The sequence below is a fragment of the Suncus etruscus genome, chromosome 4 (assembly GCF_024139225.1).
Source record: "Suncus etruscus isolate mSunEtr1 chromosome 4, mSunEtr1.pri.cur, whole genome shotgun sequence".
In the NCBI taxonomy this organism is placed as follows: domain Eukaryota; kingdom Metazoa; phylum Chordata; class Mammalia; order Eulipotyphla; family Soricidae; genus Suncus; species Suncus etruscus.
The window spans coordinates 96,740,342-96,761,669 of NC_064851.1; the positions used below are offsets into that span (position 1 = coordinate 96,740,342).

General features: G+C 36.0%; 1 protein-coding gene and 1 non-coding gene across 3 annotated transcripts in view; one reads left to right on the forward strand and one right to left on the reverse strand.

The window, feature by feature from the left end:
- The window catches only part of TRMT11 (tRNA methyltransferase 11 homolog), a 74,387-nt gene that overhangs the window by 37,106 nt on the left and 15,953 nt on the right, over nucleotides 1-21,328 (forward strand). For both annotated transcript variants that reach the window (XM_049771140.1, XM_049771141.1), the window contains 3 exons: nucleotides 844-916; nucleotides 1,017-1,148; nucleotides 6,382-6,502. In XM_049771140.1, the coding sequence (XP_049627097.1) occupies nucleotides 844-916; nucleotides 1,017-1,148; nucleotides 6,382-6,502 (326 nt within the window). The remainder of the gene's footprint in view (nucleotides 1-843; nucleotides 917-1,016; nucleotides 1,149-6,381; nucleotides 6,503-21,328) is intronic.
- Nucleotides 11,790-11,896, reverse strand: LOC126007514 (U6 spliceosomal RNA). The gene has a single exon (XR_007495072.1). It is a non-coding gene; the product is annotated as a U6 spliceosomal RNA (small nuclear RNA).

Here is a 21,328-nt window from a genome sequence, read left to right on the forward strand (position 1 = left end):
CCTCCCGGGGGCAAGGGAACCCCAGCAGTAGGCAGGCAGCCGGTCGCATGGTCGGGGCGGGCGGGTGGGATTTCCTTACCTTCCCTGGGGCAAGGGAACCCCCGCAGGAGGAAGGGAGTCGTTCGCGCGGTCGGGGCGGGCGGGAGGGACTTCCTTACCTTCCGGGGGGCAAGGGAGCCCCAGCAGGAGGAAGGCAGCCGGTCGCAGGGTCGGGGCGGGCGGGAGGGACTTCCTTACCTTCCCAGGGCAAGGGAACTCCAGCAGGAGGCTGGCAGCCGGTCGCGCGTCGGGGCGGGCGGGAGGGACTTCCTTACCTTCTCGGGGCAAGGGAGCCCCAGCAGGAGGAAGGCAGCCGGTCGCAGGGTCGGGGCGGGCGGGAGGGACTTCCTTACCTTCCCAGGGCAAGGGAACTCCAGCAGGAGGCTGGCAGCCGGTCGCGCGTCGGGGCGGGCGGGAGGGACTTCCTTACCTTCCCGGGGGCAAGGGAGCCCCAGCAGGAGGAAGGCAGCTGGTCGCACGGTTGGGGCAGGCGGGAGGGACTTCCTTACCTTCCCGGGGGCAAGGGAACCCCAGCCGGAGGGAGGCCGGCGTTCGCGCGGTCGGGGCGGGCGGGAGGGACTTCCTTACCTTCCCGGGGGCAAGGGAACCCCAGCCGGAGGGAGGCCGGCGTTCGCGTGGTCGGGGCGGGCGGGGGGCTAGAATGTTTTATATTAAGCAGCCTCAGTTGAACTACTGTGTAAGTGCTATTGTGACTTACTTTCCCAGGAGGCACATTTGGTGGCACATGATACCCCTCAATTGATGAGGTGACTTTCTACATTCTGTTGTCTTTTCTTTTGGTAGCTCCATATGGAATCAGAGAATCAACAAGAAGAACAGGTTCACAAAAAGAAATAGCAAAGGGGATAGAGAAATGGTAAGTGAAATTAAATATGATACTAATTTGAAGAAGCATGTTTTTTGATTACAGTTTTAGAGTTTTTCAAATTTTGAAGTTTTTTTTTTTTTTTGTCTAGTCCAGAAAGCCATGTTCCTGTCTCCTTGAGTTATCATCTGAGTGATATGTTTTTTGACCTGTTAAACTTTGCAGCTGAGACCCTTGTATTAGGTGGAAGACTTGTCTATTGGTTGCCAGTTTACACTCCAGAGTATGTAATATTAAATTTTTTAATTAAATTAATTTGTTTTGCTGTGCTGGATATTGAAACCAAGGCCTCACCTATTTAGTGAAAGTGCTCTACTACTGAACTATTATATCAGTCTAAATAACTATTTTTAATAAAAGTTGTCTTATATTTATATAGCTAACATGTATTTTTCTTAATGCTAATTATATTTATAACTCTATATTTATGTTTATGTATATAATAAATTAACTTTTATTTATAATAAATTAGCCATTATTATATATAAATATAGAAAATAGAACTGTTATTGATTGACTTGCTTTGCTCTTTCCTTACTACATTGGGGTTGGAAAACTGTGGCTATGAGAGAGATAAAATCCTCAGTCTATTCTTTTATTAGGCATTTTAGCCAAGACTTAATTTATATTTTTAGAGGGTCTTATGGCTAAAACTTTTTAATGCTTGTTTAAAAATAATTTCACACAGATAATATTAAAATAAAGGTTGGAAGAGATAGTTACAGGGGTAACTATCTGTGCCTTGCATAGTCAATCTAGAATCAGTTCCAGCACCACATTTAGTTTTCTGAGCATCAAGGGTACCCTAAAGTACAGAACCCAGGAGTAAGATCTGAGCATTGCTCAGTTGTGATCCCCAAAACCAAAAATTAAGAAAGATATAGTGCAAAAAAGTATAAAAACACATCTCTTTCCTTTTCCAGACTTTCTATCATTATATATCTACTCTAATTTCCTTCTTCCACTCACCTACGCTCAGTCCCATTATCTTATACTTCTCAATCTCTTGGAGCTACTTGAAAAGTCCTAATAGACAGACACCTAGATAACAGTGGATTTTGTTGAGTAGGTGACTAAAGTAAGACTAAAACCTACTAGTGCTCCTACATGTTTAGTGTATTTTCTAGAATTAAGAACACTTACCAATCCTCCAATTCTAAAAACTAGTAAATATAGTAGCATAATATATCCTTGATAGTTTTTAAAAGTTATGTGATTAATTGTTTAGGTTGACCTCTAGACAATTCTTCTGATCTTTTACCTTAAGTGCATATTCAGGTAATGTTTTCTTGGTTAGGAAAAGCACAGAAATAAGACTGTGTGTCATTTCACAAGCACTCAAAAGTCATTCCCCTTAAGCTTGACCAGCTTGTCATGTTCTTTGACAGGTTCCTTCACTTTGCTTCATTATTTCTCCTTGATACTGTTACGTGCAAGATCTCAAGATTGCAGGACTTCTTTTCTTCAGACCACTCCTCATACTAAAGACTCTATTTTGATTATTATCATAATGATGATTTCTGGCCCTTCAGTCCTGCATGTGATTAAGTTGGTATGCTGCTGCAAGAAAGGCTTCTCTTACCCATAATCCATTTACTATATTACTATCTTGGAGCCAGAGGTTCCAATATTATTTATTGGATTATAATTTATTTATTATAATTTATAATCACCATTTATTTTGTTGCTCAAATCGTCAAGACTGGATCAGTGGGAGTCTTTGAGGTGGCATCTTGTCATTTTGAAATATCACTATTGGTTTTAGTTTCTTTTGTTTTGACATTTCTGACTCCACTATTTTGTAGTTTATTATTTAATTATCATAGAAATTATGTGTGGCCAGGATTATCTTTCGTAGTTTCTTTTATTTATTCTTTGCTTTTAACAAAGTGTTTAATTGTAACTTTTTTTTTCTCTTTTTTTTCCTAAATGATTTCAGTGTTTCCTAAGACTTTGGATATTTCTTTGGCAATTTCTCATTTTTGAGAAGGGGAAATTTCCAAATGCTTTTTAACTAAATGGAAATTTTAAAAGTAGAAGAGGGAGTCTCAAGGGTTTTTTTTGCCCCACCACCCAGCCTTAGCTATTTTATTGCTTTATCAAGGGATAGATTTTGTCCAGGTATGTGGCTAGCATAGGTCTAGAAGACTATAAAGTCTTTTTATCCCATTGACTGATTTATCATGGAGTTTCCTAATTTTCTGATTCTCATTAATAGACTCTTCTAAACTTAAATTGATCTGACTAATAAAATCATCTAAATGCTCATTAATAGTCTCTTATTTTTCCTTAACCCAAATTAAACATGTTAATGGAATTCTATTATTAATTTAATTATAAGTTATATTAGTATTTATATTAGCAAGTATGTAATTTTTATTTTAAAGCATATATCACTCAAAAGTGTTTATGCTTCTTAAAATAACAGTCTTAGGACAACTTAAAATTAATGTCATCTGCAAAAGTTTGAGTAATGTTCTCCAGAATCAATGTTATTCAGAAATAGTTTATCTTATATTTAAAAATATAGTACTTTATTGGACTACATGTTTGTTTACAATTTTAACTTAGCACAGTTATAATTTAAAAACAGTTATATTTTGGTATAGTGAATGTAGGTATTTTATTCAACTATTGAATTAATTTACTTATCCTAATCCAGTTATGTGATTCACATTTTTGAAAAATAAATTTCATATTAATAATTGTCTTCTATCCTGAGATAGTGAAATAATTGTTATCCTTCAAGGCCTATATTGATGGTCAGTAGTTTTCTGACACTTTACGACTTATTTTTATCTTATTACTCTTAGATATTTGTTACATAAATTTAATATTAATATTTATAGATATTTATGATTTTAATTATTTGTAACTATAGTATTTCTTCTGACATATTGTGTGTTTGATATTATAGAAGTTGTTGAGTGAGTATACCTGGTTTTCACCTATCCATATAGATTGATTTTTTCAATTGCATTGCATAAGATAATTTGTGAAAGATGTCATATATTAGAAGTATAATTGCTGAATGCTTACAATAAAGTACTTTAAGGTATGATATGGGAATAAATTTTAATTTGAGAAAAACAGTTTTTAATGGCTTGGAGCAGTGATGAGAACATGTTCTTATTTCTTATTTATGAAACAGGAAATAGTTATTTCTTAAATTTCACTGTTTCAGTCAGTGCAAAATAATCTTTCTTGGGGTTTTGTTTATTATTTTTGGGTTTGGGGCCATACTGAGTGCTCTTCAGGGCTTTTCCTGGCTCTGTGCTTAGGGATCACTCTTCGATGCTTGAGGGACTTTATATGAGGAGTGGGGGATTGAACCTTGGTCTTGGGTCACCTGTGAGCAAGACAAATGTCTTACTTGTAATATTGCTCTAGCCTCATTATTTAATGAAATATTATGGTAAATAATAATGTAGAGGGTTTTTAATTGACTCTTAAAAGTATGTAGTATGTTATTGGTGTTAAGTTGATTGTCTCAATAAAGTAGTGTTTGAAAACAAGTCTGTTATTGATCAACTATGTTAAGTTTCATGCTTAACAAAGATCAAGTCGAAAACAATTTAAAACATTTGAATTAAATTTTCTACATGTAAACTATATACCTATGGACTTTATTTAGTTCTTCAGCATTATTCATGTTAGAAACATTAAAATTTTATTAGTTTGTTATTTCAGATTTGATTTAGGAATTTGATTCTGGTTTTATTGTTATTGAAAGAATACAGTCATAACTTTAATTTATTTGTGTACATATTTAAGAAATATTTTATTTTATTTTATTTTATTTTTGTGTGTGTGTGGTTTTTGGGTCACACCTGGCAGTGCTCAGGGGTTATTCCTGACTCCAGGCTCACAAATTGCTCCTGGCAGGCACGGGGGACCATATGGGACACCGGGATTTGAACCGATGACCTCCAGCATGAAAGGCAAACGCCTTACCTCCATGCTATCTCTCCAGCCCCTAAGAAATATTTTAATGAAAATATTTTGAGTCAATTTTAGGGAAATACAATTGTTTACCTTCATAAAGGGCATATTACTTAACTGACAAATGCTTATTTCTGCTAGCTACAAATTTTATTGTTTGCATACTTATAGTCAAAATTTGTCCTTTCCGATATAACTTAAAATTTTAGTTTTTCCATCATCATATTAATTTTATTCCTTCATATCATAAATGTTTTTGATGAGGACTTAAAATTTTATGTCAGTTAATGTTATTGAGGTTCACTTCTCACCGTAGTGACCATTAGAAAATTGTTAGATTAGGTAAGATCTGAAATAGCCTTTTCATGTTGGACAGCTCTAAAGAAGGAGGTAGAGAATGACTTCAAGAAAATTCCTTCCACTGATAGTAAGTGAAGTGTTTTTGGAATGCTACTTAGTAAGTAGGTGATGAACATTTTGAGCATGTGGTTGAGGAGATCTGTTTGAAAGTCAGACTTCTAAAAAGTCAGCAACAGAGTAATGTGGGAGACAGTAGTACTAGTCTGTACCTTTCCCATTGGGATTAGAACTTTGGTGTTGTGGCCATATCCAGCAGTGTGATGACTTACTTTTTGATTCTGCTCTCAAGGTTCACTTCATCCTGGTGGCACTTGGGGCAACATATGTGGTGCTGTGGAGCAATCCAGGGTTGAGTATGTGCAGTGTAGGCACCTTTACACTTGTACTATTTTCCTCTCCCACTAGACTAGAGCTTTAAAATTACTCAGTGTTTGCAGAAATTATTTCAAAACATGACAGCTTGCAAAGGGAAAACAAAAACTGTCAGTCATAGTGTTCTTAATGGTACCCACACCTGAGTTGTTGATCATTTTGCCCTATTGCTGTTTCTTTCATGTTTATTATCTGTTTTTTTTTTCTGTCAAGATTATTAGCAATCTGTCAGATGTCAGGTTTTGACTGTACTTGACTGCTTTCAAAGTGTCATTGACTCTATTCCCATCAGACATGTGTTGTACAGCTGTAGTCTTCATTGTTCATTGTAATAATGTTGGTATTATTTCACAGCCACTTACAATATCTAGAATCTTTTTTTAGTGATGGTTTTGAATAGATTTGAATAATATTATAATTAAGTGACTCTATCCCTATATTACAAAGTAATCCAAGGTCTAAAGCTGTCTTTAGCATTTTGCAAGCAGGGATGTTTCATTTTATTTGGGGATAGGTCGCAGCATACTGTAGGCCCTACAGTGTAGGGAAAAGAATTAAGAATTAAATTGCTTTTGGATAACATGGTCATACATAAAAAAAATACTGCCTTAAAAAATACAGATTGTTTAGGCATGGTACAGTCAGTTAGTGCATTTGGAATAAAGTAGTGTAGCATGCTGTAAGAGAATGCCATCTACCACATTGGAGAAGCCCATCATAATCCCAGATGGGATGCACATGTGAGTATTTAAAACAGCTTTTCTTATCTTATTTTTTCCCAGATACACTGAGGAAATGATACCTTGGCACCCTTGCTTAGAAATCATAAGCAACTGTGAGCAGAAGCTTTCTAGTCACACATCAAGGAGATTAATAACGATGGAAAAAGTGAAACTTTTTGAGGTAAATTACCTAGTGCTTTTTATTTCTATTCTGGAAGAATCAGAAGTATTCTTTTCTAATTAGTTTAATGGAGTTTGAAATGTTGCATCTTTGATTTTTTAAAATTTATGTGAGGGGCCAGAGCGGTAGCGCAGAGTATAAGGCATCTGCCTTGCGCATGCTAGCCTAGGACAGACTGGGTTCAATCCCCTGGGTTCCCTATGGCCCCTCAAGCCAGGAGCAATTTCTGAGCAAGTAGCAAGGAGTAAACCCTGAGCATCAATGGGTATGGCCCCAAAACCAAAAATAAATAAATAAAATGTATGTGAGAATTCAGAAAGAGACTCAAGTGTTTTGGCATTTGGTGGAATTTGAAGGGTATGATAAAGTTAAATGAGGTCTTGAAATAAAAGTTGACCATTGAGCCGGAGTGATAGCATAGCTGATAGAGCATTTGCCTTGCATGCAGCTGACCTGGGTTCCATTCCTGGCATTTATATGGTCTCCCAGGCCTGCCAGAATTTCTGAGAGTAGAGCCAGGAGTAACCCCTGAGTACCACCAGGTATGCCCTCCCCCGCAAAAAAAAAATTTGACCATAATTAGTTGATTAGTTAGTTGATTCTTAGTTGATTCTTGTTGCTAAGTGAGTTATATAACAGCATTCCTAAACTAATTAGCAGTTATTTTCCTACATATCATTTTCCTACAAAAATATTTTGCTTATTGGTTATATATAAGCAAGAATGAGCAATGTACCATATATACTCGAGTATAAGCCAAGTTTTTCTGGCACAAAATTTGTGCCAATAAAACCTGAACTTGGAGGGGGCCGGAGAGATAGCATGGAGGTAAGGCGTTTGCCTTTCATGCAGGAGGTCATCGATTCGAATCCCGGCGCCCCATATGGTCCCCTGTGCCTGCCAGGAGCAATTTCTGAGCCTGGAGCCAGAAATAACCCCTGAGCACTGCCGGGTGTGACCCAAAAACCACAAAAAACAAAACAAAACAAAACAAAACTGAACTTGGCTTATTACTCAGGTCATACAGGTCATTTGATTCAGTTTACATGCACCGAATCAAATGCATGTAGTCTCCAATCATCTTTTGTCATCTCTGGAGGAGGCGGTGCATCAGCTCAGTCCACAAGTCTCACTGAGCTGAAGAGGTAAGTGGCTGAACTGAACTGTATGCCACTGAACTACTTACCTAACAATATTCTACACTTAGTCTGAGACTGACAGCAGTGATGATATATCTGTGAACTCAGTGATGATGACAATGTCTATGCTGATACCCTCTGTTTGGACATACAGATGATGATGATGAGGAATCCAGTTTTGAAGGATTTTAACTTTTGTGATTTAGCTTGATTACCTGTTAAGCTACAGTTTTCTACACTTTATTTAAAGCTTTAAAGTTATTGTTGTTAATTTACAGTTTTTCTTCAGCAATAAATATTGAAAAACATTTAACTTGCTGATTATAATTATTAATTACTAATTATAATTGTTTTGAGTATATATATATTTTTGAAATTTACCAGTGGCTGCTGCATTTTCCATCTCACCTTATACTTGAGTCACTAAATCTCCCCAGTTTTTAGGGTAAAATTAGGGGGATTAGCTTATACTCGGGTTGGCTTATACTCAAGTATATCGGGTATTTTTACATAAAAAGGAAAATTTCTTGATCTATCAGAGTCCAACAGGTACTTTCTCACACACATACCCTTTAAGCTTGAAAAGAAGAGAACAACTGCCACTTCATATTCCAAATTACAGTGGATATGCATCAGACTTTAATATAGATTTAATTAAATATACAGCATTAGCTTTGGGCTGTAATTATTTGGGTCGACAATCATAATCATGAAATGGTAATAACCCCTTCCTTATATTGGTTTTGTAGGAAAAATTAAAGGGATATTACTGCCAGAAAATTTTTTCATACTTATCTCTATTCCACTTTTAAATTTGTTTATCTAATTCACTGTATATGTTTTTTTGTAGTAATACAAGATAGTATTTGTACATTCTGTTTGTATATATTGCATTTGTCTTAGTTTTGCCCTTTTTTTGCTCTTTATCTTTTAATTTAGGTCCTTGATATGTTTTATTTGGCTTAAATTAGTCTACTGTCAAATTATCTGTTCTTCAAAAAAAAAACCAACATATATTTTTCATTTTAGAGTTATACTTGGTGGTGTCTGGGTTTTACTCTGTCCTAAAAGGATCACACCTGGCATTTCTCAGTGAACCATTTGTGGTGCCAGGGATTACATCTGAGTCAGGAACATGAAAGACAAGCTCTTTAATACCTATACTATCTCTCTTGCCTCCTTTGATATTTTGTAACACCTAGATATTTGATAAGTAAATCTAGTTATTTGTTATATCTTCCTAAAGTAGATTATGTCACTTATATATGTAAGAATGTTAGTGACGGGCCCGGAGAGATAGCACAGCGGCATTTGCCTTGCAAGCAGCCAATCCAGGACCAAAGGTGGTTGGTTCGAATCCCGGTGTCCCATATGGTCCCCCATGCCTGCCAGCAGCTATTTCTGAGCAGACAGCCAGGAGTAACCCCTGAGCAATGCTGGGCGTGGCCCAAAAACCAAAAAATAAATAAATAAATAAAATAAAAGAATTTTAGTGACATATTTTTTATTATTAAATAAGATAATCAGACCTTTCAGAAAATAGAATTGTAAATTTGTATAAATAGATTAGTGTCTGTATGTGTTTGTGCATTAGATACATAGATGCACAAATATACTGTATATACTTATAGGTTTATATGACATTCAGTTGAGAGATCTGGTAGTCTTTTTTTAAAACAAATACTTGAAACTTGTGTTGAGAAGATAGATTTCTTGGTGGGGTATCTTATACACATATTTAAATCATAAATTTACTAATTTAGCATCTTCTTGAAACTTGTATTTTAGAATTATATTAATATTTAACAGTTTACTTTACACTAGCACCTTGTTTTTCTTCAATTTATATTATCATTAGTATTGCTATTTTTAATTGGGGGTAGTTGGACCTCACCTGTTAGTTCAGGGGCTGTTTCTGCCTCTGTACATCATTGACCCCTGGTTTTGTTTGGGGCCCATATATGGTGTTGAGAATTTGAGCTGGAGTCAGCTGTATGAAAGGTTTGCCTTCTGTACTACCTATCCAGTCCACTAATTTTTTTAAACTTTATTGATTGTTTTTGCGGCCACACCCAGTGGTGCTCTGGGATCCTGGCTCTGCACCCAGAAATCACCCCTGGCTGAATGGGGACCATATGGGATGCTGTGAATTGAACTGAGTCACTCCCAGGTCAGCCGCATGCAAGGCAAATGCCCTACCGCTGTGCTCTTTCTCTGAACCCTCAACTTGTATTATTGATTTTGTACCAGACAGGTAATTTAAAGTTGCTTTTTGAAATCAATTTCTGCTGCAAGACAGTGGAATTCCAGGAGTGGTTTTCAAATAGTTAGATACAATGAAAACCTTTTAAATGATGATTAACATTTATTTATAGTATAGAGTAGAAGCTTTTAAAATTAATATTTATTCCAAATTTAGTTGATGAACCAGTACTGCCCATTGTAACTTTATTTTATTCTTATTTTGGGGAGATAGGAGTTGGGGCTATCCCCAGTGGCACTCGGGTTTCTCCTGGTCCAGTACTCAGAAATCACTCCTGACAGGCTTGGGGGGCCATATGGGTTGCTGGTGATTAAACCAGGGTCGGTCCTGGTAGGCAGTGTGTAAGTCCTACAGCTCTGCTATTGCCCTGGCCTCTTGATCATTGTAACTTTAAAGTGCTATAACTATTACGTAATATGTAAAATGTCATATACATTCTACAGTTAAGTTAATTCAGCTCTGCTGTATTCATCAATTACCCTTTTATGTCTACCTACTGAAATACCTATTTAACATGAGGCAGTTTGTTCTATGAGCATTTTTATGCCAGTTGCTATTTTGATAAAAAATAAATTGAGGGGTTAGAGAGGTTTACAGAATGAAAGTACATGCCTTGCATGCAGCCAACTCCAGTTTGATCTCCAGTACTACATGGTCTCCTGAGTATCATTGGGTGCAGCTCTGGAGGCCTTCTAATTTCTAATAATTACTGTCCTTGGAGGTCCACCAGCATGGACATTGTTTTCTTGGAAATCCCCAGTTCCAGTATCCTAACAGTACTGTCTGCTCAGAGCCTTGCATTGAACCACTACCTTATTGATGAGATATCTCTGGGAGGCCTCTGAGCCTCCTGAGAACTGCTTGGAAATTCCCCTTTCCCCTCCACAAAAACTAAGGTGAGTGATTTAGAAAGATAGGATAAACTGAGGTGTTAAAGGAAAGTCTAGAATGGGAAATGGGATCAAATTCATATTTATAAAAGGTTGGAAGATAATTTAATGCTGTCTGGATTTCAGTCTTAGATTGCTTTCTAAGAGTCTTAAGTTCTTGCTATTTTCTTCAGAAGAAAACTAGATCAGCCTTGATTTTTTTTCAAAATAGAAAGTATTTTATTTACAAAGCTTTTTTAAAGTTTTTTCTACTTTTACTGACTTTTTCAGTTAAATGTGGTATTAGTTTGCTTGAGTTCCATAACAAAATTCCCCAGACTGGGGGTCTTACACGATAGAATCTTATTTTCTCACAGTTTCAGAGGCTGCAAGTCTGCGATCAGCTGACATCATGCTTGGTTTCTGATAAGGTCTCTTCCTGAGTTGAAGATAGCTGTGCCTTCTGTACAATCACTGTCTCTTCCTCTTGACTTTTTTGTGGGGTGTGATGCTTAGATAGGGGAGTTTGGGCATATTCTGATACTCAGGGGCTAGTCCTGTCCCTGGACTCAGGAGTGACCCTTGGTGGTTGTAGAGAACCATGATAGATACCTAGGATTGAACCACGGTCACCTGGAAATGGCTATTTTGTAAACCAAGAACCTTACCTTCTATTCTATGACTCTAGTCTTCTTCATACCAGTCTCATTGAATTACCACCTTACCTTTATGGTTTCATTTTGTTTTATCTCCTGAAGGCTACTTTTAGATAAGTGTACACTGAAGCTTAGGGCTTCAGTACATGAATTTGAGGGGGGAAATAGTTTGGTAATAACACTATCATAACATTTCTATTATCCATCATGTTAAATAATAGCCTTCAGATGAATGTTTGGATATCTTTTATTTTTTATTAAATTTATTTAAAGAAAATGCATCACATAGTTGACATAACTGATCATAATACATTTGTTTCAAGATGACCAAAAGCAAAGTTATTAAAGAATTTTAAATAAAATAATATGGAACACTTCACAGATTTGTGTGTCATTCTAGCTTAGGGGCTATGCTAATCTTCTCTCTATTGCTCCAACCTTAGTATATGTGCTGCTGAGGCAAGCACTGGATATCTTTTTTTTTAATCTTACATTTGGTTAATTCTCATGTATATGTTTGCCTGTTTTTGTATTGTGAAAATAATAAGGCATTTATAACTCAAATAAAACCTAACAGAAATCATAGCGCTTAATATAATTGTTTGAGCTAATAATACTAATAACTAACATATATTCCAGACATATAAGTAATGCATGGGAAAAATATTACCAATAAATTTTGTAGTTATAAGTCTTATTAGAAATTAAAGTTATGAGTATTCTTTATTGTATGGCTCCATAGATAAAAATATGATGGTTTGAAATCATCATAGAATGGTATCTAAGTATTAGGACCAAAAAGACTATATTTTTAAAATTTTATTTTTTATATAGGATGTGAAATTACAAAGTCATGATTGGATTTCAGATATACAGTGTTTCCATATCAGTCCCTTCACAGTGTCTACTTTCTTTCCTCCACCAATGTTCCTCTTCATCCTCTTTGTCTTCCATGAGAAAAAAAAAAAGACTAATTTTTAATGGAGCTACATCATAAATGAATTATTTTAATTTTGATGGCAGATAGCATTGTGAACAATGTATCATTTGCCCTCCCATTTAAGAAAGACTGCTAATTTTTTCCTCCAGATTTACAATATTTTTCTAAGTACTGTAATTTAATTTGACTCTTGGAAGAAGAAATGAAGAATGATCTAAGGAAGCCTCTTAGGATTTTTCTCTGCATAAAAATAATAAAGGCATAAGGGCACTTACACCTTAGATATTTTTAAGTACATAAGGGCTGTTTTCATTTTCTATCACTTTTTTTTTGTTTATTTCGAGCTATTTTGAAAACTAAAGAGGAAGTAATGCTTAACAATTTTTGAAATACTCTTCACTTTTGAGATCAAATTTAATCAGTGAGTTATATTTAATGTGTTTGTTATAACTGAAAATACTTTAGTAGTTAGGTTAATTTAATCATATTTCATTTTTAATTAATGACTTCATTTCTATTTTCTGTATGTATAGAAAGGAATGTATATAATTGCAGCAAAACTCAGTCCTTAGTAATGCAAGTGTTGACATAAAATTGTCTAACAATTCTCATTCTAGTCTAACAAATTATTCTTGAGTTTGTTCAGCATTGTTGATTTTGGCAATGGAAGGCTATTAATTTTAGATTTTTACACTTTTGTATATTGTGTTTCTTCATTTGTCATTTGTTAGTTTTAACTTCAGTATAACTTTTGGCCCACTTTATATTGTTGTTCTTAGAAATCTCTACCATCTACACCTTAAAAATGTAAATATAGTTATATATGCAAAAACTGTTGAAAGAATGTGGTTATTTTGTAACATTGTGTCTTCCAGTATTGTTTTAAAACTTGTTTTTTGAGTATAATAGAAATAAGAACACTCTTGGTAACCATGTTAAAAGTATGAAGGTGACTGTAGAGCTAGGGCTTAATTTTTTTTTTGTTTTCTTTTTTTTTGGGGGGGGGTGTCATTTTCTTTACTGCTGTAGTCTGAAAATGAAATAAAAAATAAGAGTTTTACAGTACCTTATAAATCTCTCATCTCAATTTGCCATATTGTTGTTCCCATTTTAGAGAAAAGGAAGACAGATTAGCCAAATGAAATGGCTGTATTGCAGAGATAACTCAGTGTACCTGAAGTTTGCTTTACTCTGTGTACTTGAAATTTGCTTTCTCTCTTTGAATGATTTGTTGCCTCTTTATCAAAACACTTTCTTTTTTTTTTTTTTTTTTTTGGTTTTTGGGTCACACCCAGCAGTGCTCAGGGATTATTCCTGGCTCCAAGCTCAGAAATTTCTCCTGGCAGGCACGGGGGACGACCATATGGGATGCCGGGATTCGAACCGATGACCTCCTGCATGAAAGGCAAATGCCTTACCTCCATGCTATCTCTCCGGCCCCCAAAACACTTTCCTGGCATTAGAATATCCCAAATTAAGAGTGAATTGTTCTTTAGTAACATATAACTAGTTTCAAAATATCAATTTTTTGGTTTGGAGGTTGTGATTTAGAATGGACTTCTATTACTTGAACTCATTTTTCTTGTCCATAATACTGTTGACGCAGTTGATGTTGATGTAGTTGTAGTCATTGTGGTTGCTTTTGTAAAAGATTTTTCTCATACGAACTTTACAGTAGAAGCATGCTGATCTCTGAAGTTTTTCAGCACAGATCAGAATATGACAGTTGTAGAAATTAAGTCTTTAGTGAATGAATGTCCCCTTAAGTGTTATTCCTTTGTTATACTAATTAATACATTATATACCCGAGTATAAGCAACCCCCTTAATTTTACCTAAAAAGAACTGAGAAAACTTAGTGACTCGAGTTTAAACCAAACTGGAAAATGCAGCAGCCACTGGTAAATTTCAAAAATAAAAATATATACCCAAAACAATTACAATATTTGAGGAATCAGTAGGTTAAGTGTTTTTCAATATTTATTGCTGAAGAAAAACTGTAAACTAGCAGTTTAAAACTTTAAAGTGCAGAAAAATGTAGCTTAACTGTTAATCAAGCTGAATCACAAAGGTTAAAATCCTTCTAAACTGGATTCCTCCTTCTCCTCATCTATATGCCCAATCAGAACTTCATCTATCTCTGATGTGAGGGTATCAGTATAGACATTGTCATCATCACTGAGTTTGCAGATATCTTCATCACTGCTGTCGGTCTCATACAAAGCATAATATTATATTAAAATAGTTCAGTGGCATCCAGTTCAGTTCAGCTGCCTACCTCTTCACCTCAGCTGCGACTTGTGGATTGAGCTGAAGCACTGCCCCCACCAGCAGATGGCAGATGACTGGAGACTACATGCATTTGATTCAGTGCACGTGCACCAAATCAAATGACCTGTATGACCCGAGTATAGGCCAAATTTGGGCTTATACTCGGCTTATACTCGCATATATAGGTACTTGGAAAGGTGAACGAGTTGCCGTTTCTTAGATTATCTTAGACTTTTTTAAATGTTCATGTACTTTTGTAGGTTTAATACTACTAATTAAGCTATAATACATGCTTAACTACAAAAAATTTAAGTTGTCATTACACTAAGTGTGCTACCATGTGTCCTGTTTGTTTTGAATAGCATATTCCCTCTAATTATTCAAGATGTATTAAATTGTAGGTAAATTTAATACAGGGTATCATATGGACATTAATTTAGACTAATTTAAAAAATATTTTTATCAATCATTTGTCATTATTAACATTACTTTTTGCAGATAGCCAGTATAATTCAAATAATTTAGAATAGGGGGAATTGGAAGGGCACATTTTCTGATAATGAAAGTTAATGCAAATTTTTATTTTGGATTGAGTGGAAGTAATATTAAGCTGGTGAATGTTTCTTTTATCACCATGGAAAGTAACCAAAACTGATTGATTTTATTTAGAAACAACTTTTGTGACCAAAAAAAATGTCAATAGAAAGAACCATTCTGTAAATATGTACCTAAAATATTATTGTCAACACTATGTAAACCATTATGATCAAAATAAAAATTAAAAAAATAAATAAATAAAAAGGGATCATGAAAAAAGTATGAACACACACAAAAAAAAAAAAAAAGAAAGAACCATTCATATTGTAACTTGGTTTAAATATACGAGAGACAGAAGTAACTTGTTTGAGAAAAGAACCTATAGGAGACTTGAAGTGGAGTAACTTTTCTTCATGATAAGTAGTTTACATCTATAAATGATGATAAAGTAATGTTGATAATTATAGACTCATGCTGACGGGGTGGTTGTGTCCATGATAACATGATGTAATGTAGAAAAATTGATGTCACATTTCTTTGGTGGCTATTTGAATTAGAGGTAGTTTATTCTGGTTGGCTTTTCTCTGTGAAATAATTTGTTTTTCTGCCTTTCTTTTACCAGATGCTTTTTTTTTTTATTAAAGAAATGAAAAATTGGAGATGAGGTCTGAAGCCTTTCCACACAACTCTAGTGGAAAAAAATATATGTTATTTTATTTATCAGTGAGATTAATGACAGGTGGTGTGAAAGAACATGGTTATTGGATAGGAATTCTGTAAAGATCTTTATACAGTATTCATCACCACCAAAATGTATAGACGTGTGTGTGTGTGTGTGTGTATGTGTTAGTATGTGTGTATAAAGGCAGAAACTTAAAATTCTATTTTTTTGAGATAGTTGAGAAAATGGAACTTGGTGATACTCTGCATAGTGCAGGGGTGGCGAACAAGTTCGACACAAAGAGCCAAAATTTTAAACTGTGAGAGTCAGAGAGCCACACCACGCAGTGACCTGCCAAAACAGACAAACACTCACACAAACCTTATAATTCTAGCAGTTTATTAAACACATATTGCATTTTGCCATTTTGAGTGAGGGTCAAAATCATGTTCGCCACCCCTGGCATAGTGTTTCTTTTCTTTTCTTTTTTTTTTTATTTAAAAACCTTGATTACATACATGATTGTGTTTGGGTTTCAGTCATAAAAGGAACACCACCCATCACCAGTGCAACATTCCCATCACCCATGTCCCAAATCTCCCTCCTCCCCACCCGACCCCTGGCTGTACTCTAAACAGGCTCTGCATTTCCCTCATACATTCTCAATATTAGGACAGTTCAAAATGTAGTTATTTCTCAAACTAAACTCATCACTCTTTGTGGTGAGCTTCCTGAGGTGAGCTGGAACTTCCAGCTCTTTTCTCTTTTGTGTCTGAAATTTATTATTGCAAGAATGTCTTTCATTTTTCTTAAAACCCATAGATGAGTGAGACCATTCTGCGTTTTTCTCTCTCTCTCTGACTTATTTCACTCAGCATAATAGATTCCGTGTACATCCATGTATAGGAAAATTTCATGACTTCATCTCTCCAGACAGCTGCATAATATTCCATTGTGTATATGTACCACAGTTTCTTTAGCCATTCGTCTGTTGAAGGGCATCTTGGTTGTTTCCAGAGTCTTGCTATGGTAAATAGTGCTGCAATGAATATAGGTGTAAGGAAGGGATTTTTGTATTGTATTTTTGTGTTCTTAGGGTATATTCCTAGGAGTGGTATAGCTGGATCGTATGGGAGCTCGATTTCCAGTTTTTGGAGGAATCTCCATATTGCTTTCCATAAAGGTTGAAGTAGACGGCATTCCCACCAGCAGTGGATAAGGGTTCCTTTCTCTCCACATCCCCGCCAGCACTGTTTGTTCTCATTCTTTGTGATGTGTGCCATTCTCTGTGGTGTGAGGTGGTATCTTATTGTTGTTTTGATTTGCATCTCCCTGATGATTAGTGATGTGGAGCATTTCTTCATGTGTCTTTTGGCCATTTGTATTTCTTCTTTGTCAAAGTGTCTGTTCATTTCTTCTCCCCATTTTTTGATGTAATTAGATGTTTTTTGCTTGTAAATTTCTGTCAGTGCCTTGTATATTTTAGAGATTAGCCCCTTATCAGATGGGTATTGGGTGAATAGTTTCTCCCACTCAGTGGGTGGCTCTTGTATCCTGGGCACTATTTCCTTTGAGGTGCAGAAGCTTCTCAACTTAATATATCCCATCTGTTAATCTCTGCTTTCACTTGCTTGGAGAGTGCAGTTTCCTCCTTGAAGATGCCTGAAGTCTCAATGTCCTGGAGAGTTTTGCCTATGTGTTGTTCTATATATCTTATGGTTTGGGGTCTGATATTGAGGTCTTTAATCCATTTGGATTTTACCTTCGTACATGATGTTAGCTGGGGGTCTAAGATTAATATTTTGCAAGTGGCTAGCCAGTTGTGCCAACACCACTTGTTGAAGAGGCTTTCTTTGCTCCATTTAGGATTTCCTGCTCCTTTATCAAAAATTAGGTGATTGTATGTCTGGGGAACATTTTCTGAGTATTCAAGCCTATTCCACTGATCTGAGGGTCTGTCCTTATTCCAATACCATGCTGTTTTGATAACTATTGCTTTGTAGTAAAGTTTAAAGTTGGGGAAAGTAATTCCTCCCATATTCTTTTTCCCAATGACTGCTTTAGCTATTGTAGGGTGTTTATTGTTCCAAACAAATTTCAAAAGTGCCTGATCCACTTCTTTGAAGAATGTCATGGGTATCTTTAGAGGGATAGCGTTGAATCTGTATAATGCCTTGGGGAGTATTGCCATTTTGATGATGTTAATCCTGCCAATCCATGAGCAGGGTCTGTGTTTCCATTTCCGCGTGTCCTCTCTTATTTCTTGGAGCAGAGTTTTATAGTTTTCTTTGTATAGGTCCTTCACATTTTTAGTCAAGTTGATTCCAAGATATTTGAGTTTGTGTGGCACTATTGTGAATGGGGTTGTTTTCTTAATGTCCATTTCTTCCTTATTACTATTGGTGTATAGAAAGGCCATTGATTTTTGTGCGTTGATTTTGTAGCCTGCCACCTTGCTATATGAGTCTATTGTTTCTAGAAGCTTTTTGATAGAGTCTTTAGGGTTTTCTAAGTAGAGCATCATGTCATCTGCAAACAGTGAGAGCTTGACTTCTTCCTTTCCTATCTGGATTCCCTTGATATCTTTTTCTTGCCTAATCGCTATAGCAAGTACTTCCAGTGCTATGTTGAATAGGAGTGGTAAGAGAGGACAGCCTTGTCTTGTGCCAGAATTTAGAGGGAAGGCTTTTAGTTTTTCTCCATTGAGGATAATATTTGCCACTGGCTTGTGGTAGATGGCCTTAACTATATTGAGAAAGGTTCCTTCCATTCCCATCTTGCTGAGAGTTTTGATCAAGAATAGGTGTTGGACCTTGTCAAATGCTTTCTCTGCATCTATTGATATAATCATGTGGTTTTTATTTTTCTTGTTGTTGATGTTGTGTATTATGTTGATAGACTTACGGATGTTAAACCATCCTTGCATTCCTGGGATGAAACCTACTTGATCGTAGTGGATGATCTTCTTAATGAGGTATTGAATCCTATTTGCCAGGATTTTGTTGAGGATCTTTGCATTTGCATTCATCAGCTATATTGGTCTGTAATTTTCTTTTTTCGTAGCATCTCTGTCTGGTTTAGGTATCAAGGTGATGTTGGCTTCATAAAAGCTATTTGGGAGTGTTTCCACTTGTTCAATTTCATAAAAGAATCTTGCCAGGATTGGTAGTAGTTCCTCTTGGAAAGTTTGATAGAATTCATTAGTGAATCCATCTGGGCCTGGGCTTTTGTTTTTGGGCATATTTTGATTACCATTTTTATTTCATCAATGGTGATGGGGGTGTTTAGATATGCTACATCCTCTTCCTTCAACCGTGGAAGATTATAAGAGTCCAAGAATTTATCCATTTCTTCCAGGTTCTCATTTTTAGTGGCATAGAGTTTTTCAAAGTAGTTTCTGATTACCCTTTGAATCTCTGTCATATCAGTAGTGATCTCTCCTTTTTCATTCCTAATACCAGTTATCAAGTTTCTCTCTCTCTCTCTTTCTTTGTTAGGTTTGCCAGTGGTCTATCAATCTTGTTTATTTTTTCAAAGAACCAACTTCTGCTTTCGTTGATCTTTCGGACTGTTTTTTGGGTTTCCACTTCGTTGATTTCTGCTCTCAGCTTCGTTATTTCCTTCTGTCTTCCTATTCTTGGGTCCTTTAGTTGAGTACTTTCTAGTTCTATTAGCTGTGTTAATTAGCTACTCAGGTAAGCTCCTTCTTCCTTCCTGATGTGTGCTTGCAAAGCTATAAATTTTCCTCTCAGTACTGCTTTTGCTGTGTCCCATAAGTTCTGATAGTTTGTGTCTTGATTGTCATTTGTTTCCAGGAACCTTTTGATTTCCTCCTTGATTTCATCTCGGACCCACTGGTTATTGAGTATGAGGCTGTTTAACTTCCAGGTGTTAAAGTTTTTCTTCTGAGTCCCTTTGGAATTCACAAATAATTTCAGAGCCTTGTGGTCAGTGAAGGTAGTCTGCAAAATTTCTATCCTCTTGATCTTATGGAGGTATGTTTTATGTGCCAGCATGTAGTCTATCCTGGAGAATGTCCCATATACATTGGAGAAGAATGTGTATCCAGGTTTCTGGGGATGGAGTGTCCTATATATATCCACTAGGCCTCTTTCTTCCATTTCTCTCCTCAGGTCTAGTATATTCTTGTTGGGTTTCAGTCTGGTTGACCTATCCAATGTTGACAAAGCAGTGTTGAGGTCCCCCACAATTATTGTGTTGTTATTGATATTGTTTTTCAGATTTGTCAACAGTTGTTTTATATATTTCGCTGGTCCCTCATTTGGTGCATATATGTTTAGGAGAGTTATTTTTTCCTGCTCTACATACCCCTTGATTAATATAAAATGCCCATCTTTGTCCCTTACAACCTTCCTGAGTATAAAGTTTGCATTATCTGATATTAGTATGGCCACTCCAGCTTTTTTATGGGTGTTGTTTGCTTGGATAATTTTTCTCCAGCCTTTTATTTTGAGTCTATATTTGTTCTGACTATTCAGGTGCGTTTCTTATAGGCAGCAGAAGGTTGGATTGAGTGTTTTGATCCATTTAGCCACTCTGTGTCTCTTAACTGGTGCATTTAGTCCATTGACGTTGAGAGAAAGAATTGTCCTGGGATTTAATGCCATCTTTATATCAAAATTTGGTGTGTCTTTTGGTTAGTCTTGTTTTAAATTAGGTCTTTCAGTTTTTCTCTTAAGACTGGTTTTGAGTCTGTAAAGTTTCTGAGCTGTTTTTTGTCTGTGAAACCATGTATTCTTCCGTCAAACCGGAAAGTGAGTTTTGCTGGGTACAGTATTCTAGGTGAAGCATTCATTTCATTCAGTCTTGTCACAATATCCCACCACTGCTTTCTGGCATTGAGTGTTTCTGGTGACAGGTCTGCTGTAAATCTCAAGGATGCTTGCTTGAATGTAATTTCCCCTTTTGATCTTGCTGTTTTCAGAATTCTGTCTCTATCTGTGGGATTTGTCATTGTGACTAGGATGTGTCTTGGGGTGGTTTTTCTTGGGTCTCTTTTGGTTGGTACTCTTCGAGCATGCAGGATTTGATCACATATATTCTTTAGCTCTGGAAGTTTCTCTTTAATGATGTTCTTGACCGTTGATTCTTCCTGGAAATTTTCTTCCTGGGTCTCTGGGACTCCAATGATTCTTAAGTTGTTTCTGTTGATCTTATCATAGACTTCTATTTTCATCTGTTCCCATTCTTTGACTAATTTTTCCATTGTCTGTTCATTTGCTTTAAGTTTTTTTTCCAATCTCTCCTGCTGTATGGAATTGTTATGTATCTCATCTTCCACAGCACCAAGTCTATTCTCAGCTTCTGATACCCTGTCCCAGAGCTTATCCATTTTGTCATTCACTTCGTTTACTGATTTTTTCAGGCCTGTTAGTTGACATGTTATTTCAGTTTGGAGTTTTGTGATTTCTGTCTTCATATTTTCTTGATTATTATTAGTGTTCTGTTCCCTCTATCCATGGTTTTTTGG